General features: G+C 39.2%; 1 protein-coding gene across 2 annotated transcripts in view; it reads right to left on the bottom strand.

Moving 5' to 3' along the window:
* NUP205 (nucleoporin 205) overlaps window positions 1-25,319 on the bottom strand; it is an 81,432-nt gene extending 56,113 nt beyond the window's left edge. For both annotated transcript variants that reach the window (XM_060020959.1, XM_060020960.1), the window contains exons 1-12: window positions 25,291-25,319; window positions 18,469-18,611; window positions 17,061-17,232; window positions 14,659-14,803; window positions 14,112-14,271; window positions 13,091-13,319; window positions 11,700-11,864; window positions 7,094-7,269; window positions 4,323-4,439; window positions 4,005-4,142; window positions 1,977-2,127; window positions 727-932 (exon numbers count right to left, since the gene is read on the bottom strand). In XM_060020959.1, coding sequence (XP_059876942.1) covers window positions 727-932; window positions 1,977-2,127; window positions 4,005-4,142; window positions 4,323-4,439; window positions 7,094-7,269; window positions 11,700-11,864; window positions 13,091-13,319; window positions 14,112-14,271; window positions 14,659-14,803; window positions 17,061-17,232; window positions 18,469-18,611; window positions 25,291-25,318 — 1,830 coding nt within the window. In that variant the 5' untranslated portion in view covers window position 25,319. The remainder of the gene's footprint in view (window positions 1-726; window positions 933-1,976; window positions 2,128-4,004; window positions 4,143-4,322; window positions 4,440-7,093; window positions 7,270-11,699; window positions 11,865-13,090; window positions 13,320-14,111; window positions 14,272-14,658; window positions 14,804-17,060; window positions 17,233-18,468; window positions 18,612-25,290) is intronic.
* Window positions 25,320-25,723: the final 404 nt, after the last annotated feature.

The following is a 25,723-nucleotide window of genomic DNA, read 5'->3' as shown; positions in this document are numbered from 1 at the left end:
TGTCCATCAAAAGATAAATGGATTAAGAAGATATGATATATATATATATATGTATATATGAGAGAGAAAAAATATTCAGTAAATTTTCTTTTTAATTAAAAATACTCTTTATGTGTATATATATATGTATATACACAAGAACCTATATATCCACACCTATGCTAGGAAACCTTCTAGAAGGATGTGTATCCAACAGCTCATTCTTTTTTTTTTTTTTTTGTGGTACGCGGGCCTCTCACTGTTGTGGCCTCTCCCCTTGCAGAGCACGGGCTCCGGACGCGCAGGCTCAGCGGCCATGGCTCACGGGTCCAGCCGCTCTGCGGCATGTGGGATCTTCCCAGGCCGGGGCACGAACCCACGTTCCCTGCATCGGCAGGCGGACTCTCAACCACTGCGCCACCACGGAAGCCCCAACAGCTCATTCTTATTTGCCCTTCTGATTATTTTCTTTCAGGCTTAGGCTATTATTTTCATACACATTTATGGCAGTAAGCAGGGGCTACCAGAACTACACCCTCTAAAGGTGAAGAAACAAAGAACTTAAGAACAGAATAGCATAAAATACTAACCCCCAAAAAAAAAAAAAAAGAACAGAATGCCAAATATATATGCTAAATTTATCACTCATAAACTTCAAGCATTATAAGGAAACTTGGGGGCTCCTTACAATGCCACTGTGTTAGAATACAAAGTTACATTCTCACATGCGGTGGGTGGGTTACCTACCCAAGTAATGATGGTAGATGTGAGCTGTAAAAAAGCAATCAACCCGTCCTGCTCCTTCTGGGTGATGCCACGTGAAGGAAGGTGACGGTACTGGACACTATCTGCACTTGGAAGATCCTTCCGGAGGTGTTCATGGTAAAGCATCAAGGAGTGAAAGAAATGTTCCCAGGAAACAGGACTGCCGCCTGCCCCCTGAATATTTTCAACTGTAAAGAGACACAGCATAGAATTTCCTTTCAAAATTGTCTAAGCATTTGCTTGGAAATGGAGGAAGAAAATAAATTTAAAACAATAAACTTTGTTTGCCTTTGTCCTAGATAAGCTGTGTGTTGAAAATGGGTTAGAAACCCTCTTTAAACTAAACTCTGGATCAGTTTATCCCTGGGACTAAAACTGGGTGGTGACCATGTAATGCAAAGGTAAATTACTTTGGATGTCAGTTACCTACTTCGAATCCAGGACAGTACTCTGTGTTGTCATGTAACTATACAAGGCTGCTTTTCCCATGAGTAGTTCTCAAATGTTGAGCTTAAATAAAATTCCCAAAGAGAGAGAGAACTACAATCTAGATTTGCAAATTACAGTACTCTATTACATGCCAAGCACTGAGAGCAAAAGCCGAGCAGATAAGACAAGGAAGGCTTGACAGAATAGTCAAAACACAGGTCTTGGAGCCAGACAGATCTCAGTTCCTATCATGGCTTCCCTGTGACTCGTGACCTTCGGTAAATTACTTAACTTTGCTAAACCTCAGTTTCCTCACATGTAAAAACGAAGTAATAATATCTACCTGACAGAGGTGTTTAATAAATATTTCTTTCTCTTCCCTTTTGCACTATTTTTGGTGTAACCAGACTCAAGTCTGAAAATTAAGTGAGGAAATTGGGAGAGGGTTGAGAGAAAAACTGTAAGAACAGAAATTTAGAAAATAAGGACTTATGAAGATAAAGAAATCAAACTTATGTAGCAAAGGTGTATATTTTGCTTTGAGCACCAGATGTGTTCTTAAAAATGTATATTAATTCTCATTTCTTAAACTGAACTGTATTTTATAAAGCAAATGGTAACTCTCCAGTCTGTGAGACCATAATCAAAGCATCGCCGTACATAAAACCAGCAGTGGGCTTCTCTCTGTTATAAAAATAACGTATACGCCCAGTAGAACCTAGCACATATAACCAATATGCTTTAATAGGTAGAAGGATACTGAATGTCACAACAAACTTAGACAACAACTAGATTTTTCTTACCGTGACTGCTACCATTGACTTTGAGTAGACTAAAACAGTAGTGGGCACACTGGGGCCCATTAGCCAATCCCTGGAGCATTTTCAAATAAGGAATATAAATAGTTGGAGGCAACAGGTCACCCATTTGCCTAACAAACTTGGACAAGACAACCTGAAATAGGGAAAAACCAACAGTTTACATAAAGCATATCCTAACTTTAAGCCAACATGGACTAGCTAATAAAGACTACATATGAACTAAAATGAATTATGTACTCTCATTTAACTCCCCACCCAAGACAAAATAATCTGGTATTCTATTTATGAAAAATTGCATTTTCAAGTTTGTCATTAGCAATTTAATGCAATTATAGAATATCTTTGTGAACATAAAGTATATTTTTATAAACATCGTAATGTCACAAAACGTAAGACTACTCACATTCTAAATATGTAAAACAACTGAAGAAATTTACTCATTTAAAATTAACTAGCAAATTCAAAGGTACACTTAGAACCCAGAGTTCCTAAATCCCAGTCAAATTTAGTATGAAGATCTAGGAACCTGAAAGAACTTTTTATAGTAACCTAAACATATTCTGTTTTGTGTTCTGGCCAATACATGTTCCTACACTCCTGTTCTCTAAGTCTACTTCTTAGATTTCTCTTTTCTCTTGCTTATGCCTTAAATCTATTATCAACAACTAAACATATTATTCAGACTAATTAGTTGGAACTCAGAACGAAAAATGTTACAGATCTCTGGAAATTATTGTTAAATCTGTTAGGTATAACAATTTTATGATTATACAGAAAAAATATCCTTATTTTTAAGAGATACTAACTTAACCAGTGAGAGGTGAAAGGTCATGCTGCCTATAATTTACTTTAAAATAACCCAGCAAAATAAAAGCAGTAGAAATAACAAGAGTGGAAGTGAACATGGCAAGATGTTAACAGCTATTAAATTAAGATGTTGGGGAATTTCCTGGTGGTCCAGTGGTTAAGACTCCATGCTCTCACTGCTGAGGGCCCAGGTTCAATCCCTGGTTGGGGAACTAAGGGACCACAAGTCGCAAGGCAAAAAAAAAAAAAAAGAAATTCTTCTGGGGAAATTCCCTGGCAGTCCAGTGGTCAGGACTCCACCCTTCTACTGCAGGGGGCACAGGTTTGAGGCCTGGGAACTAAGATCCCACATACCACAACGCAGTCAATAAATAAATGATTAAATGGAAAGGGGCATTTGCTGTAAAAAAATAAAAATAAATTAAGATGTTGGGTGTTTATTATAATTATTCTCTCTTCCATATGTTTGAAAATTTTCATAATGGAAATTTCTTTTAATATTTATAAACTTTTAATAAACCCTTCTCCAAAACTTTTTAAATGGAAAAAAGTGAAACAATAAATGTAAGAAATACAGTTACAAAAAGGGGGGGTCCTGATCTTAGACTCTAGCTAGCATAAATGAAAATTGTATTATATGGCATGAAAACATATAGAACAGAAAATCCCAAAGAGATGAAGACAGATATGGCAATCCATCTGATTTGCTGCTGCACAGCATCCTTTAGTTACTACAGGATATACAATGGACTTTTTCCTACATTATCTACTGACTCATAGGCATTCTGTCATTAATTATAACTTCTAAGCCTTTTTCCTGTAGTATTTTTACCTCTCCTATCTTCCTCAACTTGCTAAGAATGATGTATATTCTTTGTCATGCCTATAGAGGACAGAGTAAGTTAATAAATACTAATTAAATCCAAGTAAGTGACTCATAAAGAAACTAGACACTTTTCTGTGTCTAATGCTTCGATGCATAGCTAGTATCTAATAAAAGGCTGACTATATAAACTCCAAAATGATCAGATCAATTTAAGAGTTTCAATTTCCTTAAATAAAAGGAAAAAGTATAAATGTCTAAAGGTTACAATAGTGTTCATTTGCATGAACAGCAATAACAGCAGGAAATACCATTTTTCATGTTTTTAAGATTTCCAGTTACCATCCCACAGTACAAAAGTAGAAAAACTAGGAGCTCACCTGGCGCTGAGGGGGTCGCTGATGAGCCACCCCAAGGTAAGAACCCAGGATAGTGGAAGTCTGAAGAGGCTCTGAGGGACACCAGTATTCTAGTGCAAGCTCCAAATTAAAAGGATTCTTTTTATATAGCTCACCAATCTGCAAACAGTAAACAAAGATTGTGGGAAAATGCCTGTAACTCAAATTACTTTTAAATAAAAATTTACATTTTTATTGAATTCACTTGTATATTTAAGATATTAGATCTGAAATTTTCCAAAGGTGGGGAAAAAATAACAGAGAGAGGGAGATGATAGTCCATCCAATATAACAACTTACCAAGAGCATTAATTGTTCCAGATCCCTTCTAAGTGAAATGGGGGGTTCGTTGCCCATCTGCATACTCATGTGAATCATTCGAGCATCTTCATCTGCCCGATTCCTCAACTGCTTCACCTATTAAATTTATTATATAGTTTATATGTAAATTTATTATATGGGTTAATAATAATGAAATGAGAAAATCAGGCAACTGTCTAAAAGTGATTACATAAAAGAAAAATATTGTTTAAATATCTATTCCACTTTAATAATGTGAAGAAATATGCTAGGAATTTTACTGCAATATTATTAATCATAATTTATAATATCTTAAGACTTCAATGCATTTTCCACTACAGATAAGTTAATTTTAACTAAAGTGTTTCTCAATTACTGACATTTTGGGTAGGATACATCTTCACTAGGTTGGATGATTCTAAACATTACAGGACATTTAGCATCCCTGGTACTACCTACTAACTACTAATACCACCACTATAGTCATGTAATGAGCAAAACTAGCTCCCCAAACATTTGCTAATTAAACAATGTACTTGTAAGTAACTCAGCAATCAAAGAAGTCTCAAGGAAAACTACAAAATACATTAAATAGAATAAAAATGAAAACACAACATATCAAACTTTGTGTGACCCAGTTAAAACAGAAATCACAGATAAATTTATAACATTAAATGCCCATAGTAGAAAAAAATAAAGGTTTCAAATCAATAATCTAAGCTTCTGCGGTAAAAAACTGAAATGATTAGGGCAAATTAAAACCCAAACAGAGAGGAAAAAATAATAAAAGCAGAAATCAATAACAGTGAAAGAAAATATAAGAAAATCAATAAAGCCAAAGGCTGGCTCCTTGGAGAGATCAATGAGATTGATAAATCTCTAGCCAGGTTAAGAAAAAAGGGAGAAAACACAAATTAACCAATATTAGGGATGAAAGAAGAAACATCACTACAGATCATACAGACATAAAAAGTATGATATTAGGAATACTAGTAATAACTTTATGCCAATCGATTTGATAACTGGAATGAAACAAATTCACTGACAGACACAAATCTTCAAAGCTCATTTAAGAAGACATAGATAACCTAAATAGTACTATATCTATTAACAAAATTCTAGTGTCCCAAAATTGTGTGAGTAAGTTCATTGTTTACCCTATTCAAGCCACATATGACTTTGTTTATTCAAACTCCTCTCAGCCTTTATCCTTCCAGATGACCACTATCTTTCCATAGTAAAAGTCCCTTCTGGACTAATAACTAGGAAAAAGTTAAAGCCTTAACCCTTTCTAAGGCTTCATTTCCACAAATGTAAAATGAAAGGATTTCTTCCAATTCCAAAATTCTATGATGTTCATCTACCATATCCTTCAAGGCTGATGAGGTCTCAAGTTACCTGTTAAACACTCCTTGACTATTCCAGTCCTAAGTGAGCTATCCTTAGCCTAAGAAATCCACTGTAATTTACTGTCTATACCTGTCATTTACTTACTGTTACTACCTGTATTTTTCTGTGTATATCTCATTTCTCCAACTAGACACCAGGGGTCCCCAACCCCCAGGCCGTGGACCAGTAGTGGTCCGTGGCCTGTTAGGAACCGGGCCGCACAGCAGGAGGTGAGCAGCGGGCAATAAGAGAAGCTTCATCTGCCGCTCCCCATCGCTCGCATTACTGCCTGAACCATCCCCCACAACCCCCTCCCCCCGCTTCCGTGGAAAAATTATCTTCCACGAAACCAGTCCCTGGTGCCAAAAAGGTTGGGGACTGCTGAACTTGACTATATATTCTTTGCTGGCAGGGAATCAATCTCCTACTTATTTGTTTTCTTCACAATTCCTAGCATGGTTACCTGGAATACAGGAGAAACTCAATGAACACTTGATTCATTATGTCACGAGTAAGCACTTCATTCCCTGTTTGCTACCATTCTGGGTAGTTTTTCCATTTGCCTTATGTTTTTCAGTAGGTATGATATCAGAACTGCACATTGGAATTATAAGTGTAGACCCTTCGGGTGCTTTTTTTATGCACACACACACAAAAGGCAGTTTTATAGGACTTTACCCCCTCCTTTACTTCCTGCCACCACTCTGATGGCTTCCTTGACACAAAATGGCACAAAGAACATACGCTAGGTAGGAACTGTCTGAAATGGCTCTAAGAATTCCTTTTTGGATCAATGTTATAGCTTGAGCACTTTATTCAAATGTAACCTCACTAAAGGTAGGCAGGGCCCCTGGGCCCTGTTATTAAGAAAAAAAAAAAAGAAAAAAGCAACCTTTGCATTAGTGTCTTAAACCCATCACTTTACCCATATCTATGTGGAGGTCTATTTATACACTATAATTAAGAGTCTAAACAATTATCTATGAAACTATAAAACTGGAGAGTCTCCACTATACCTCTTCCAAATCATGTATAAAAGGCATTAAATAAGACAACCTTAGCACTGATTCTCCAGGGTAGCATGAAGTTAATAATTTGCTCCCCACAGAAGCATTTTCATTTGCCTATTATTTTCTCATTACAAACAATTCTCAATGCCAAATATTTCTTCCTTTTAGCTTGTTCTCAGTTAATGGGTCTTACATTATTTCATTTTCATAAATCACAAACTAATTCACAAGCTGTAACATAACAACTACTGCCAAATATTAGTCTACAGTAAAAGGTTTTATTAGTTTCCAAAACATAAAGTTGGTTAATTAGTCAATTTTAAATTATTTTATAAAATTCTTCTACTACTCATCCTACATTATAACACTTACCTTCATTGGCATAAGTGCCAGGAAATCTGTAATGAGATTATGGATTCTACGAATATAAAATTCCTCCTGATAGAAGTTTTCTGACACCACTACGGATTCAGTGAGGAACAGGAAAACACTGTCTGCAATTGCGAGCTCTGCCATTGCTTCATCTGCTTCTGTGAATTCAGCCAGAGCTAGGAACATATTTAGAAAAAGAGCACATGGAGGAAAAATTACTAAACTAGATTACAATATCTCAAAATATTCTGCTGATAGTTCAAAATTCAGATCTCTTCTCAACCTTCTAATATGTTCTGTACACAAAATAAGACAGTGTGTAACTGTAACTGACTCACAAACCCCAAAGAACTACAGAAAAAGTACATTAGAAAATCATCGACTCTTCGCAATAACATCGAGAGCGATAAAAAAATTACTTAAGGGATTTTCCTGGTGGCGCAGTGGTTAAGAATCCGCCTGCCAATTCAGGGGACACAGGTTTGAGCCCTGGATGGGGAAGATCCCACATGCCACGGAGGGACTAAGCCCGTGCACCACAAATACTGAGCCTGTGCTCTAGAGCCCGCAAGCCACAACTACTGAGCCCGCGTGCCACAGCTACTGAAGCCTGCGCGCCTAGAGCCCATGCTCCACAACAAGAGAAGCCACCACAATGAGAAGCCCCTGCACCACAATGAAGACTAGCCCCCGCTCGCCGCAATTAGAGAAAGCCCGCACACAGCACCGAAGGCCCAACGCAGCCAAAAATAAATAAATATATTTTTTTTAAAAATTACTAGGTAATTTTGTGATAATCTGTCTTCGAAAAAGAAATGTTAAATAGCTTATTCTGCTTCACTGTCATAGAGACCAAATACATTCTGTTACTTAAAGTACACTTTCAATGCCTTTAAAAGGGTCAGGAATAGATATAAACCAGGATAGTCTCAACCAGAGGAAAAGAGATTGGTTGGTTTTTCCCTTTTTTTGTTTATGTGTTGTTTTTTTGAAATAAAGCCTGCATATCTACCCATATCATACAAACTCCTTGAGAACAAAATAGTTTCTTAATTCTTTATTACTACTAACAGTAATGATTACTAAAATTATTAATTATTAATATTAATTAAATATTAATAACTAGTTCCAAGACTTCACTTGAATTCAGAAATACTGAAATTAAGAACTATTGCTTGAAGACTACTTACTTAGGTAATAAAGCACACTAATATCTTAATGTAAATTGAGTTCTATCGTCTCAAAACAGTATATAAAAATTTTAATCAGTTTAGTAAAATTCAAAACACACTTTTTATAAAATAATGTAATAAACATATTTTATAAAATGTCCAGAAGTCTACAAAAAGAGTAGGAACTAATTTATCAAAATTCACATCTTTGTTAAAACTCATCTGGATTATTTCAAGAAATGACCATTTCTGCAACATAAGCTATTCATCTTTTCTAGTAATTTTTAAAATATAAATTAAGAGATAAAAATGTATACTTTAAAATGTTCATTATAGCGAATTCTCTGGTGGTTCAGTAGTTAGGACTCCACGCTTTCACTGCTGAGTGCCTGGGTTCAATCCCTGGTCAGGGAACTAAGATACCACGAGCCATGCAGCACAGCCAAAAAAAAAGAAAAACATTCATTATAATACCCCTAATTTTAAAGATTATAAAAGGGTATGAGCATGTAAAACTAAAGAGATTAAGTAGCCAAAGATCTAGGACTTGAAACTAGGTCTGGATTCCTATTCTTATCTAGTGAAGTATATAGTATTTTCTACTGTGCCTCTCAAGATTAGGCCAATGGTACAGTAATTTACAGTATATGAATTTGATTAACTATCACATAGCTACTTAAAAGTACACAGTAATTTTATGCCAGAAAAGTACTGAAATAAGACTTGTAAATGAGTAAGAGGTATAGCTGAGAAACAGAATTTGTACATGATTGTAAATGTCTAATTCTCCATCTACCAGCTTTAATATAAAAAATACTTGGCCAGGGACTTCCCTGGTGGCTTGGTGGTTAAGAATCCACCTGCCAATGCAGGGGACACGGGTTCGAGCCCTGGTCCAGGAAGATCCCACATGCCATGGAGCAACTAAGCCTGTGCACCACAACTACTGAGCCCACATGCTACAATTACTGAAGCGCATGCGCCTAGAGCCCATGCTCCACAAGAGAAGCCACTGCAATGAGAAGCCTGCGCACCACAGCAAAGAGTAGCCCCCACTCCCCAAAACTAGAGAAAGCCCATGTGCAGCAACGAAAACCCAATGCAGCCAAAAATAAAGAAATAAATAAATTTATTTATTAAAAATTTAAAAATACTTGGCCAAAGAAAAACTTGTAACACAAAAAAAACTTTCCACAGCAGTCTTGAGGGAAAAAAACGGAGCTGGAGGAATCAGACTCCCTGACTTCAGACTATACTACAAAGCTACAGTAGTCAAGACAATATGGTACTGGCACAAAAACAGAAATATAGATCAATGAAACAGGATAGAAAGCCCAGACAGAAACCCATGCACCTATGATCAACTAATCTATGACAAAGGAGGCAAAGATATACAATGGAGAAAAGACAGTCTCTTCAATAAGTGGTGCTGGGAAAACTGGACGGCTATATGTAAAAGAAGGAAATTAGAACACTCCCTAATACCATACACAAAAATAAACTCAAAATGGATTAGAGACCTAAATGTAAGACCAGACACTATAAAACTCTTAGAGGAAAACACAGGCAGAACACTCTATGACATAAATCACAGCAAGATCCTTTTTGACCCACCTCCTAGAGTAATGGAAATAAAAACAAAAATAAATAAATGGGACCTAATGAAACTCAAAAGCTTTTGCAAAGCGAAGGAGGCTACAAACAAGACAAAAAGACAACCCTCAGCATGGGAGAAAATATTTGCAAACGAATCAATGGACAAAGGATTAATCTCCAAAATATATAAACAGCTCAAGCAGCTCAATATTAAAAAAACAAACAACCCAATCCAAAAATGGGCAGAAGACTTAAATAGACATTTCTCCAAAGAAGACATACAGATGGCCAAGAAGCACATGAAAAGCTGCTCAACATCACTAATTATTAGAGAAATGCAAATCAAAACTACAATGAGGTACCACCTCACACCATTTAGAATGGGCTTATCAGAAAATCTACAAACAACAAATGCTGGAGAAGGTGTGGAGAAAAGGGAACCTCTTGCACTGTTGGTGGGAATGTAAATTGATACAGCCAGCAGTATGGAGATTCCTTAAAAAACTAAGAATAGAATTACCATATGACCCAGCAATCCCACTACTGCGCATATACCCAGAGAAAACCCTAATTCAAAAAGACACATGCACCCCAATGTTCATTGCAGCACTATTTAAAATAGCCAGGTCATGGGAGCAACCTAAATGCCCATCGACAAACGAATGGATAAAGAAGATGTGGTACATATATACAACGGAATATTACTCAGCCATAAAAAGGAACAAATGGGGTCATTTGCAGAGATGTGGATGGATCTAGAGACTGTCATACAAGGGAAGTAAGACAGAAAGAGAAAGACAAATATCGTATATTAACGCACATATGTGGAACCTAGAAAAATGGTACAGATGAACCGGTTTGCAGGGCAGAAATAGAGACAGATGTAGAGAACAAACATATGGACACCAAAGGGGGAAACTGGCCGGGGGCTGGTGGTGGTGGGATGAATTGGGAGATATGGATTGACGTATATACACTAATACGCATAAAACAGATAACTAATAAGAACCTGCTGTAGAAAAAATAAATAAAATAAATTTCAAAAATTAAAAAAAAAAAATCTTTCCACAGCCCACTTGGGAACAGCATGAGACTAGAGAACAAAATGTTCTGGAATCATACAATTGATAAGATACTGGAATCTGCTGACACTCTAAGACTAGGAAACATTGACATGGACTGTAAACTTTAATAAAACCTTTCCAGATTTACAGTAAAAACCTACAGAAATGACAATTTTCGGGCCTTCAAATTACAACAAAAGCATAGCTCTCATCCTGTTAGAGTAAACCACTATTAGTATGATAATTACATGCATGTAAACAGCAGAAGAGGATATGCTATAGTGGGTAACAGATTGTTAGATGTCAGATTCCACATCCATTGTTGATTGAACCAAATATCACCTAATATACTGTAATTTAAAATAACAGTAGTTTTTAATCTGACACAATGTAAGAAAAATTAGTCTGTCTGTGAACAAAACCAAAAAGAAAAATGTAAAAGTATTGTTATACTGTCATTTCAAATTTAAAACTCTTAAGGAAAAAAAGAAGCTAAAAGAGAACTGGCTGCAAGAAAGGGAAAAATTTTTTCAAATAATTTCTTTTGGGAGACAAGCAAAAAGGAAAAGGTCCGTACTTCTCAATACAAAATTTCAATTACCACAACTCTAGGTATCTTCCTAGGCTCATGCTTATACATGTCAAAGATAACACCTTTTCCTTACATGGCACAGCCAAAAAAAAAAAAAAAGAAAAAGATAACACCTTTTCTGAAATGCCATTAAATGCTGATATGTCATTTCCTCATAACAAAATGACCTACAATCAGTTTACCTGTCACATCAGGGAGCTGAGATATCCCCCTCAACGCCAGTGCCCAGGCAAGTCTCACAGTGGCTTGCAGCCCCGGCAGTTTCCAAGGCTGTGAGTCTTGAAGACGAGAGTGAATTGTTGCAATGTATTGTCTCTCTGTCAACAGTGGAAGTTGATGAATCATATCTGAAAACAAAAATAGACGACTATACCAAAGTAGAGAAATTTTCACTTTTGATATACAGGAATAATGTCTAAGAATCAGAAAGTCAGAGTATTCCCATCAAAAAATTATGACTAATTATAATTAATGTTTGAAATAATAAGTATACTATCATAAAAACAGACTACATCTACTTAATTCTGTGATTCATTTCATTCAATACAGGAAATCTGACCAATGCATTAACTGGCAGCATTCCTATATGAGAAGCACAGGTACTGCTTGTTATGTGACACACAATGTACTATGTGACAATTCGATTGGAGGTAAGGGGTAGTTTTATTTTAAATAAGCCTTTTGTAATGGCTAATGATGATCACCAAAGAGGAGTGGGAAGTGTCTGGTCTCCTCACATACCTAACGAAAGGAGACGGGGATGATACAATCAAAAGCGGACAGCGGACAACTGTTGGAATAATTATAAATATTTATGACATTAAATGGCAATAAGCTTCCTTTGTGGGAATCATTTTTGAGATCCTCGGTTCTAAGCAGTAACTGTTTACAAGGTTACCAAGAGAAATTTTATCTACTTCACAGAAAAAAAAAAAGTTAAAGATAATATATTACTAAAAATTATAGTTATCCTCCCTTAGAATGAAAGGTTTAAAATGTGAATAGTAAAGAAACAAGCAAGTAGGGGAACTTCCCTGGTTGCGCAGTGGTTAAGACTCTGCGCTCCCAATGCGGGGGGCCCAGGTTCGATCCTTGGCCAGGGAACTAGATCCCACATGCATGCCGCAACTAAGAGCTTGCATGCCGCAACTAAGGAACGGGCGAGCCACAACTAAGCAGTCCACCTGCCACAACTAAGGAGTCCATGTGCCGCAGATAAGGAGCCCACCTGCCGCAACTAAGACCTGGCACAACCAAATAAATAAATTAATTTAAAAAAAAAAAAACAAGCAAGTAAATTAGGCATGCCTAATTCAACAAACATATATTGCAAATCCTTTAGCACGTTCCCATTCCAAAACCTCAAAAGATAACAGAAATATCTAACGGGGCTGCAATTACTTTAAAAATGTGATCTTATATCTAAATATTCAAATATGGATGAATTACACACAAAGGAATAAAATATACTATTTTTATCTTAGTTGTTAAAAAATCACCCTTCTTAAATGTTATCTCCACAATTAAATCTGATTTTTGAAATAAATGTATTAATAGGTACAAAATCCAATACCATCACGTTCCTCTGTGCTTTGTTCTATAAAACTGATATCAAAGCAGTACAGAAGTGCCATAAGAAGAGCCAGATTCACTGCATCCAACGAGCCATTAGCCTCAACAGTCACTCTTTCCAAATGTCCAATAAGGAGCAGAGTGTCATCTTTGCCTAAAGGTGATTGGCAAGCCCAGGCAAAAAGGCTTTCTGCCAGAGACTGCCTGCACTCCTTGATGAGATCAGAAACCTAGAAATAAAGATGAATGATTATCGGTATAAATAAATTACACTGAAGCCTGATCTTATTCCAAAATGTAAACTACATATCATAAAGGCAAACTATATAAATGTATCTGAATCCATAAGCGGCCCTAAAATCTCACCTCTGCAATTCTGAACAAACCCTACTATTAATTCCTCAATCTTAAGTCCCAACCTCCTCTATAGGACAATTTCTTAAAGGCCTCGGGGCTTCCCTGGTGGTGCAGTGGTTAAGAATCAGCCTGCCAATGCAGGGGACACGGGTTCAAGCCCTGGTCTGGGAAGATCCCACATGCCGTGGCGCAACTAAGCCCATGCGTCACAACTATTGAGCCTGTGCTCTAGAGCCCACGAGCCATAACTACTGAGCCCGCATGCCACAACTACTGAAGCCCACAAACGTAGAGCCCATGCTCTGCAACAAGAGAAGCCACCACAATGAGAAGCCCGCACACTGCAACAAAGAGTAGCCCCTGCTCGCCGCAGCTAGAGGAAGCCTGCGCACAGCAATAAAGACCCAACACAGCCAAAAATAAATTAAAAAAAAAAAAATTTCTTAAAGGGCTCATTCCAGAAAAAGTGCTAGCATGGCACATAGTGCCTAGAAAGAGGCTGAAACAAGTGCAAGTCAATTTCATGGACACAACCGCCTATACACTTTCCTAGGCATTGTTAATTTTCCTATGCCTGTATTAGAAGAATGTTCTAAGTGACATGACTTTTCTGCCTCCAAGATGTGACACAGACAACCCGTGAATTGATGTCATTGAACCCTTGCCTCTTTTCGATGTTTTTCACTGCCTAAACCTCTCTCACGCTGTAGTTTCTCAAACTCGTTGTTAACATCAATCTGTGACACAAGAGTAAGAACTTTGTAAGTCAATCCTTGCTCCATCAGCTCATCAGTAAACCGTGTTGTCATGGAAACCAGCTCTGGACTGTAATGAAAATAATCAATAAAGTTATAATGAACAGTAATGTTTATACTTTCTCATCACATGGATATAGCAAACACTCTTTTGATGATAATGTTAGGTTACTGGAAACAACCAGGATGAGTTATAACCTAGCTCTTGCCATTCTTTTTAAATCTTTGTGTTTCAATAAACTTCTAACCATAAATAACTGAATTACCTTTCATTTGTAAACAAAATAAAGCAGGTTTAAACTGTTGTGTCATTCTTGGCAGAATAAGGGAGTGATTTATTACTCAACTTAGGTTATACACTTAAATTATACATACTAAAGTGAATTTTTGTTTCTAAAATTATAATTCTTCAAGCAATTTCTAATTAACCCCTTGAAATCCTAGCATGCAAACAGACCTGAGTTCGAGGGTCCATGTCTTTCCTCGTCGAGACTGTATCAAGGCTTTCAGGGAATTTGCAATGCACCGCTTTCCATCCCAGTATAAAAGAACAGCTACTAAGCCTCTGGTGAGGCCAGGAAAATGTGGTTGCTGGTGCTCTCCTAGGAAAGGGAGTTGAGAAATAATTTAGTAAATAAACACATATGTGTTTAGGCTGAGACAAAAATCACTATACCAATGTTCAGTTCAAAGAAATCACAGAACCTTAGGGTTTAAAGGGTCTTAAGAGTCCTCTACTTGGGCTTCCCTGGTGGCGCAGTGGTTGAGAATCCTACTGCCAATGCAGGGGACACGGGTTCGTGCCCCGGTCGGGGAAAATCCCACGTGCTGCGGAGCAGCTGGGCCCGTGAGCCATGGCCGCTGAGCCTGCGCGCCCGAAAGCTGTGCTCCCCGACGGGAGAGGCCACAGCAGTGAGAGGCCCACGTACCGCCAAAAAAAAAAAAAAAAAAAAAAGTCCTCTACTTCAAACATCTACCCATTGTTTTATCTCTTTCACAAAAAGTCTTTCAAATATTTGTATGTTTCTTCCCCTAGTAAATTAAATAACATTTTCTTATGTTTCAGCTTTCACTGGCCCTTTTTTTTTTTGCGGTACGCAGGCCTCTCACTGTTGTGGCCTCTCCCGTTGCGGAGCACAGGCTCCAGACGCGCAGGCTCAGCGGCCATGGCTCACGGGCCCAGCTGCTCCGCGGCATGTGGGATCTTCCCGGACCGGGGCACGAACCCGTGCCCCCTGCATTAGCAGGCGGACTCTCAAGCACTGCGCCACCAGGGAAGCCCTACTCGCCCTTTTAAACTGCTCTCCTTTGAATAAGTTCTACTTTGTCTTTTCTGAACTACTTTGCCTATAGTTTCTGTTTCATTTCCTATGGTATTTTTCGCCCCTTGGCCCAATCGCTCTTACACTCTACTCCCTTCTGTTCCCCAAATTCATCTCACTGCCTCACACCTCTTACAGGCGATTTCTTCTGTCTAGATGCCCTCTGTCTTCCTGAGTACACACCTACTCCACCTGACATATGCCTACTCATTTTTCAACAACTACCGTAAGCCTCGTTATCTTTGTGGACTTCTCTGTACAACCTGAGGTCAATTTAAATGCCTCCCCTCTGGACCATCCCTAAACCATGCATTAATCTACTTAATGGTGGCATAGTTATTGGTTTCCATGTCTTTCTCAATTACTAGACCATGAGCTCCTTTACACTAGTTGAAGTTTTATTCATCTTTATATCCCTGGAGTCTTAACACAGTGCCTGGCCCATAATATGCACAGAAAAAATAACTGTTAAATGAAGTTTTGAGTTAAACTCAAAATTCAAGCATGTCCAGTTAACATCTGCATCACAGAACGGGAAAACGACCTTAGTCATTCTCAATATCATATTTCTTTTAATGCAGCCTTAGGTCAAAAAGGATTCTGGCAGCCACATGCTATCTTCAGACATATTAGACTTTCTTTCAATTAAAATGCCCACCTGGCTTCTTCACATGGTTCCCTTGCTATAATTAAAATGAACTGCTTATTTTATGGAAATTTCAATCTTTTCTCTCTACAGCAGCCAGAGAAATAATTTCAGTTATTCTGGATTCTGTAACTCCTGCTTAAAGCCCCTGCCAACAACCTCCCACTGTAATTAGAATAAAATCCAAATAATCTTCATGGCCTGCAAGACTATGATCCGACTCCTGCTCTGTCCTCGTCTTCCTTCATTCTCCCTAGTTCCTGATGTTCCAGCCACAGTGGTCTTTGTATCCTTCAGCAGGCCTTTATTCGCACCTTGAGCTGTCTACTCTCCCTGGAACACCCTTCCCCAACAACTCTGGTATCTTGTCATCATGCAGGTCGCAGATCAAATGTCCCAATCTCAGAGAGGCCTCCCCTAAGTACCCTACTTACAGGTGCCCCCTATCATCCCCCATGTCTCTATATCCCACTGCCTTGTTTTATTTTCTTCCTAGAACTCAGTATTATCGAAATTATCTTATTCTTTACTCATTATCTGAATCACCCCCTCAAAAAGAAACTCCAAAAAAGCAGTGACCTTACCTTCTTACTCATTATATGACAATAAATGCTTTCTGCTACAAAACTTCTGAGATGCAGTCATTCTTTGCTAGTCAATTACCATGAAAAAGTCTATCTTAAAACAGTTAAATTTCCTTTAACAACTCTAATCACTAAACTAAAGCCTTCCCATTAGTCAAAGATAAACAAAAGGAAACACTGAATATCAAATAAACTACATCTTTAGAAACTATTTTGGAATCTAAATGATATAATATTTTAAATTACAAGTGAATAATTTTACATTTATGTACTACCTTACCATAGGTTCAGTTAAATGTCAACCTACCAGCAAGGAGAAGCTCAACAGCTGCCAATTCTCCAATATCAAAAAGGTCACTGAGGATAAAGGCTTCTTTAATAAGCTGTTCAGGAAGAAGTCGGGTTCCCTGTTGACCCTGGATAGCAACTCCCTCTGTACTGGCTTTCTGAACCTTCTCATGTTGTTGAACATTTTTGGGCTACAACAATAAAAATAAATAAATAGGATCATGTAATGACAATAGCACATGGAGACAAGGTAAATTGTTACCTAGAGAAGTTTATTCACAAGGCAGTATGGTAAAGTGACAAACAGGAGCATTGCTTATCAGATAAAGGTCTAACTATCAGATATAGTTAGACCTTTATGAGGTAACATTTTACATCACTTTCAACTTTTTATACTGTTATTACCTTCTCAATAACTGCTTCTGCTAAACTCTGAACTAAAAAATGTTGAGAAATCACACAAAATAGCATACTATTTTTCAAATGTCTAAGAAACTTTCCAAGTATATCTTTAATAAATATAAAAACAATAAATCTTCAAGTGGGAAATAGCAAATCGAAAAAAATTATAGAATTAATTAGTAGGGCTAATGATAGCTTATTAGTATGTTATTTTAAAATGTAGTCTTATTTGCAAAAAGGCTTACTTGGTGCAAATATTTAACAAATAACATATAGTATAGAATTACTTGATAGATCATAAAATCTTAGGTATTTACACCTTGAAAAATGCCACACAGTCATTTAATTCAACTGCTCTATTAACAGAATGGAAAAACTGATGCCCAGATAAGTCAGGTGACTTGCCTGTGGTCATACAACTCTTTAGTGGTAGAGCCAAGACTGGAACTCAGCTCAACTGGCTCCCAGGCTAGGGCTCTTAAATAGTTCTTAGATGGTCTTGCTGGTCTATAAAAAAAAATTGTCAAGCAGCAGGGAAAGGAGCTTCCAAATATGAATCCCTGCCACTGAAGTACTCTATCCCTGGTTGAAAAGTACGTCAAGATGCAGTGATTAACAATATGTAAGAATTAACTGCTAACACAACTTACATAGCATTATGAAGAGTTAAAATGTTGAAGTGTACCTGGGAATAAATAAAATAATCAATCTTACTAAGCTTAGACAGATTAACTATAAGTCAGAAATTCCAAGGAGGCTCATATTTCTGAAATATACGGAACTTTCTAAATTGTATTCAAATACTATTAAGATATCTCCTAGCTAGAGATAAATACAATATTAATGTCTATGGAGAAGAGAAAAAAGATAATAATTGCTCCCAGGAAACTTCCATTTTTAGAAAAAACTTGAATCAATGGACTAGAACAAGTAACATTTCATTTACATGCATTAAGAATTTACTTGCTCCTTCAATCTTTAAAGGAAAAAGCAAATCCAAGAAGCAAAAAAAGAAAATTTCCTACTGGGTTTCTGAACAATGAGATGAAGTCAGGTTTGTGTTTCTTCAAAATCATGTCAAGAAGGTGAACAGCTTCAGGTTGTCTTCTCCAAAGAGCATTTCCCACAGTCTGCCAAATGTCTTTGTAAGGACCCCACAGACTAGCAGCTTAAAGAAAAAAAATAAAAATCAGCATCAAATAAAACATATATTTGGAAAATAAGGTAAGGTTATCGTCTATACATTTTAGTCATGCTCACAGCTCCTTTTTTTTTTTTTTGCTCACAGCTACTCTTAAATATAAGGAGTTATATATACAAACCAAAGATTAATATAAAAGAATATTAGAATTCACAAGCAATAATATAAACGTCATTTTACCTAACTTAATATAAAGTAAATCCTGACTTTAAATTGGAATATCAGCTGAACCTGGTTTTGTCACTTAATATTAGTTACGTGACATGGAGTGAGAAAATAACCTCTTTGAAGTTCAGTTTCCTTTTATATAAAATGGGGAGATCACCTGCTTCATAGGGTTGAACGAATTAAATGAGATAAACTAGGTAAAATATACAATATAGTGTCTGGCATATCATAGTCACTCAATAAATGTAACTGCCTTTCCTTCCCTCCCTATCATCTAGAGGAAAAGCAAGAATACGGGGGAAAAAAATCAGATTCTATAAAACTTGGAAGCTGAAAGAATAAGTTTTTGTTTTGGCTGGGACACTAGCTATTAAAAAACAACATAGAAATATGGAATTCTTTTGTAAACTCATATAAAAAGGATCACATTTTGCTTTGTAAAGGTAATAACAATAATAAGTAATAGTTAGAGAGCTTTTGCTACTAAGCATGGTTAGAAAAACACGACCTGGAAGCCCAAAGTTTCTGTTTGCAAACAATCAGATATGGCACCCCTGTGTTTATAAAGACTCTGAAAGAGAAACTAATCAAAACCACTCACTCACTCAACAGATGAACTATAGCTTAAACCGTAAAGGGTGGTCTGCAAACATGTTTAACTGCCATCTGAGAAAACACAAATCCCACTAAAGTCACCAGAACAGTCAGAATGACATGCAAGATAACCTAACTAAATGCATTACAATCTTATGAACAATGTTGTCAGAAGAAGGCAATTTACTGGGCAAATTTTTTTTTTTTAAAAAAGGATGTGCAGGTTGGGCTTCCCTGGTGGCGCAGTGGTTGAGAGTCCGCCTGCCGATGCAGGGGACACGGGTACGTGCCCCGGTCCGGGAAGATGCCACATGCCGCGGAGCGCCTGGGCCCGTGAGCCATGGCCGCTGAGCCTGAGCGTCCGGAGCCTGTGCTCTGCAACAGGAGAGGCCACAACAGTGACAGGCCCACGTACCGCAAAAAAAAAAAAAGGATGTACAGGGAGAGGACAGACTAAACCAGTCAAGCTGGATCAGCCATTCACTCAACAAACATTTACTGAGGGTCATGCATGTGCCAGGGACTACAGAGCAAGCAAGACAGACAGGATCCCAGGCCTCAGAGAACTTATAGACTGACAAGAAAGACAGGCATTAAATGCAGGATTCAAAACACAACTAACTACCAGGGCTTCCCTAGTGGCACAGTGGTTAAGAATCCGCCTGCCAATGCAGGGGACAAGGGTTCGAGCCCTTGTCCAGGAAGATCCCACGTGCCATGGAGCAACTAAGCCCATGGGCCACAACTGCTGAACCTGCGCTCTAGAGCCCGCGAGCCACAACTACTGAAGCCCGTGCGCCTACAGCCCGTGCTCTGCAGCAAGAGAAGCCACCGCAATGAGAAGCCCGCGCACTGCAACGAAGAGTAGCCCCTACTCGCCGCAACTAGAGAAAGCCCACGCACAGCAACGAAGACCCAACACAGACAAAAATAAAAATTAAAAAAAAAAAAAAAAACAGAACTACCAGTCTAAGGGAGAGGTACAGAGTGCTATGTGAACATATAAAAGGAAGACTCTAACCTAATCTGAAGGGCAGAGCAGGAAGTTTTGCATCAGGTCTTTGGTGTGGGGATGTGGAGGAATGGGAATCACCATGTCTAGACCTTACATAGAGACAACCATCCAACTCCCTACGTTGCTTCTCCTGTTTTGATCCTAAACTTGCCAATCTTCTAATGAAAAATATAGCTTGTCATATAAATTTCTAGAATTAAAAATGTGCTGATGAAATGAGTATCCATGCAGATGTACTTCCCACTAAAGATCAATTAATTGACATACTGGTTTATATATCTGTCTTTTCCCAATGTGATCAGAGAGCATCAATTACTGGAATCTACTCAACTGTGGATACACTAACAAACATCACAGTTCCAGGCCTGCCAAAATGAGGACCTGACCCTGGATCCTGGTGACTGCCTGTGAGGTGCTAGTTGGATGGTGACTAACTGACTTCCCTAGAGATCATCTTCTTGGCTCTTTCCAGCTGCAAAGGACAGAGTAGGTTTGAGCCTTGTATTCCTGGCCAAGATGGAAATTTTCCTGTTAGTAAATGGGAATGTTTCAAGTAGTAGATGACAAAATGAAATTGGACAATGGTGTGACCAATGGACTAACTAGAATATGAAGTGTCAGGACCCAAGGATGTTGGGTAGGTAAGCTACTCATGAGGTGATGGAACCTTAACCAGGATGAGGGCAGTAAAGTAGAAAGGCAAGGTCTGTTGGTAGAGTCAGAACTGGTAACTGATTGGCACAGGGGATGAAGGAAAGTTATCAAAAATGACTTGTAGGCAAATGTGAAACTTGCCTTACCACAGGTATTTTTAAAACCTGACAAAAAGCGAACAAAAGTAAACTGTCTATAAAAGTAATACTCAATAGAACCCCTGAAGAATAACTTTCTTTGCACTATACATACTTAGTTTGAATAAGCTCAGTGAATTCTAGAGAGAATTCCACTTCCCCCCATTTGTGGGGAGGCATCCAATAACAGATCAAAAATCTACACTAAAAAACCCCACAGATACCAGCCTCCTGAGTCCATCATTAACATCAACACATCACAGAAGGTAGTTGCAACAAAGATTTATATTCATTTTGTCTTTGGTTTGACTAATTTTGGTAAATATCTCCCTGTTATTGATTACAGATGAAAGGAGGCTATAATTTTTCCAAATTACTAAATATGTATTTTTAACATAAGTCATTTGCTTGTTTGAGGAATACATTTACTTTCCTAAATTTTAGGAATACCTCCAGCAAGTCAAATTTATTCACTCATTCATCATGTACTAGGTATGGGTAAGCTCACAGTGTAGTGAGGAAGTACATTTACCATATAGTCATACATAAGGGCAATATCCATTATGGTATGTGCTATGAAGGTGAAGTACCCAGGGCAACGATCACATAATAGGGGAATGTGACCTAGCCAGGGAGATCAGGGAAGGGAAGGATTCACTGAACAAGTGATAATTGGGCTGAAATGTGAAGGATAAAAGTAGGAGTGGGAGGGGCTTCCCCGGTGGCGCAGTGGTTGGGAGTGTGCCTGCTGATGCAGGGGACACGGGTTCGTGCCCCAGTCTGGGAAGATCCCACATGCCGCAGAGCGGCTGGGCCCGTGAGCTATGGCCGCTGAGCCTGCGTGTCCGGAGCCTGTGCTCCGCAACAGGAGAGGCCACAACAGTGAGAAGCCAGCGTACCGCAAAAAAAAAGAAAAAAAAAAAAAAGTAGGAGTGGGAGGTGGTGGATGTACACTCCAGGAAGACAGCATGTGGGTTCCCGAGGCAAGAGGAAATGCTGCACTCTCAAACCCCTGAAAATGCCAAGAGAGCAAGAGTACCAAGAAGGGATCAGCAAGGGAGGCAACTGCCATACCATGCAGGGCTTACCTGCCCATGTTAAGGATTTGGGTCTTTACCCTAAAAGATCAAGTGAGATAGATTTCAAGTGTCTGGTGGACTTAGTGAAACAGAAAAGCATGTAAATGTTGAGAGCTGTTCAGGAGGATGGGAACAGACTAGAGTGGGTAGAGGAGGAGAAGGTATGGCAACAGAGTCTGAACACTGATGAATCTTTGAAAGGTTTGACTGTGAAGAGGAGCAAGAGGACAGTAACTGGAATGAGGCATGAGATCAAGATAAAGATTTGGGCAATTAGTGGAAAGAAAAGGAACAAAAGAGAGAGGAGGGGATAATGGGGAGAAGAGTGTAAAGGGCAGGATTTACCTTAGACAGGAAGACACAGGGAAACTGACTCCAAAGAGTGCAGATATATCTAGGTTTGTAGGTTCAAGCGTGAAAAAAAGAGTTCATGCCTGTTGGCTTTTATTTTCTCTGTGACTAGGAGACTAGATTTGAGGAGTGTGGAAAAGGTCTGAAATAGACAATGCTATGAACAGGACAGGGGTGACCAGACAGCCATCCAAGGATTGTCAGTGTTAATGGTTGCTTACTCACAAGCCTGTAGGTCTACTCAGCCGGGCTGATACAGGTCACAATACTAGTAAATCATGCCGCTGAAACTCAGGCATAGGCCTTCAAACTCTACCTCTACTTTTTCCCCCTTCTACAACTCTGAGATGTTTAATTTTTTTTTATTATGGTAAAAAAGCACATAATATAGAATTTGCCATCTTAAACACATTTTGAAGTGTGCAGTTCAGTAGCATTAAGGGCTTTCACACGGTTGTACAACAGATCTCCAGAACTCTTTCATCTTGCAAAACTGAAATTTTGTACCCGTTAAACAACTCCCCATTTCCCCCTCCTACCAACCTCTGGCAACCAACATTCTTTGTTTCTATTACTTTCAATCCCTCATACAAGTAGGATCATACAGTATTCGTCTTTTTGTTACTAGCTTACTTCACTTAGCAGAATGTCTTCAAGGTTGATTCATGCTGAGCATAAGACAGGATTTCCTTCTTAACGCTAAATAACATTCCATTATATATCTATAGACCACATTGTTTACACATTCATTCGTCAATGGGCATTTGGGTTGCTTCGCTGCACATTTACTTTTTTAAAAAATATATTCTCCTGACTGGGCTTTTAAAAATGTTTCCCTTCAGGCTTCCCTGGTGGCGCAGTGGTGGAGAGTCCGCCTGCCGATGCAGGGGACACGGGTTCGTGCCCCGGTCCGGGAGGATCCTGCATGCCGCGGAGCAGCTGGGCCCATGAGCCATGGCCGCTGAGCCTGCGCGTCCGGAGCCTGTGCTCCGCAGCGGGAGAAGCCACAACAGTGAAAGGCCCGCGTACTGCAGGAAAAAAAAAAAAAAGTTTCCTTTCTACGTTGCCAATTAAACACTCCTGCCACAAGGCCTTGTCATACAATGTATACTCTTTGCAACTGTTGGCAACTCCTTTTCCTTCAATGATTTATGTTTAATGATAGTAACTTAAAACAAGTACATACTAAAGAAAAGTATATAACCACACATACAACACACAAGCCTTGTTTTAAGTTTACATCTGTGTGGGAGGGCAGGACAGCAGTACTAAGGAAGTAATTTCACTACTAACATTCAGATATATGGAAATATTACGTAGTGAAATGAATTAGGTTTTACTTAAGTAGGAGCATGTAGACGTTTAAGTATCAAAGACTGGCTTCGAATCATTAGCTGTATAACCTTGGAGAAGTTACTTAACCACTCTAAGACTCTATTTCCAAACCTGTAAAATGGGGTGTTTAATAGCAGCTACCCCAGAGTTGTATAAAGGGGACTAAATAAGATGAAAGTACAACGCTTAGTCCAGTGGCTGCGAAAAAGGAGGTACTTGATAAACATAATCATTCATTATTATAAAACAATTTATCGTAGTGCTTCCGAAATGGTTTGATTTGCAAAAGTCAGGTTTAGATAAGTTTTCAAGAATATCAGTCGTGTGAAAAGAACAAACCAGCAACAAAAAGACGGTATAAGGACGGAAAGAAAAGGCGCCCAGAAAAGACTCCTCTTGAGTGAGATCCTCTACAAGCATTTACCACACAGACGTGCTCTTAACCGCCCGTTAAGTTTAGTACGGCTCAATCAAGGCATTCTGAGCAGGAAATTCTTCATTTTCAGGCCCGCTCCGGCCGCTGCAGCACTTTTGGCATCCTTGGCCCGCCCACTAGGAGCCAGCGGTGCATCCCAGGAATGTTGACAGTCAAAATGCACCCACTCTTTCAAACGCCCCGATGGAGACGGGGGGGGGGGTCCGCCCCTGATTGAGAATTGCCCAGAGGACCCAATCCAAATCTTTCAGAGTTTCTTTACTCCCTTCTAGATTCTGCCCCTCCCCGAAGATCTACTGCTCCAAAGGTACAAGAGCATCCAGGGGTGGGCCACACACGCAGAGCTGGGAGTCACGGCACTCCTGGCCCACCTTCCGGATTGCAGGCTTCGTAATTAAGGGGCCTCTCTTCCTGTAGGACCCCACCCACCCACCCAACCTCCAAGAAGGGCCCCAGTGTCCATTTTGAGGTGCGAGTTTTCAGCCTGCGCTCGTGGATGAAAAATATCTCAGGTCTCCCGGCCTCATTGCCGGAGAACTGCAAATCCTGCAGGAATTCGGACCGCAGACACATAATGGGGTGGGGAATGGAAGGGACCAGACTCGGCCCTGGGCTGCGAGAACTGCACGCCCGGTTCCAGGGGACCAAGCCTCCGTGCCTCGATCCTTAAGCCCCAACGCTAGGGCTAGAGCCGCAGCGCCGACGCGCGCCATTCAAACTGGGGAGGGGCGGGACTCTAGGCCCAAAGCTAGGGAGAAGCGGGAACTATGCACAAGTGCGGACCTGGACTCCGAGGAACCTCACTGCCCACGTCTCTGCCTGAAGAACGGACCAGCACCCTGCCCCACAGCTTGCCTTCTGGCCCGGCCGTACCTACCCGAATTTACCGCCAACAGCGTCGCCATCTTGGAGGCGAACTAACGGAGCCCTCCCGCCGCACGGAAGCCCCAGAAGAGGGTGAGGCTGCCCGGGGCCACGCCTAATCAGAAAGATACCACGCTGTCCCTTCCGAAATGCACGCTCGACCGACACAGGCGTACAAATACTCCAAAATCTGTTCTAAGTCACAGACGTCAATTTTCGCTGGGATTGACGAAAATTCCCATTTAAGTCAGGCGAGGGTAAGACCCGAGGTCCTCGAGTTGACGTTAATCGTGCAGTGCATCCTGGGACTTGTAGTTTATTTCTGGTGATTAAAGTTGGTTAGCTGGAACAGAAAGAGACTGTTTATTGAAATGACGCCCCTTATGATATTATGAAAGCCGTAAATCCAAATAATAATCTCCATTTCAAATTAAATCTTCCTTGCG

Source organism: Delphinus delphis, chromosome 9 (assembly GCF_949987515.2).
Source record: "Delphinus delphis chromosome 9, mDelDel1.2, whole genome shotgun sequence".
Lineage (NCBI taxonomy): Eukaryota > Metazoa > Chordata > Mammalia > Artiodactyla > Delphinidae > Delphinus > Delphinus delphis.
The sequence above is the reverse complement of the archived record's forward strand: the minus strand, read 5'-3'. Positions and strand labels throughout refer to the sequence as shown.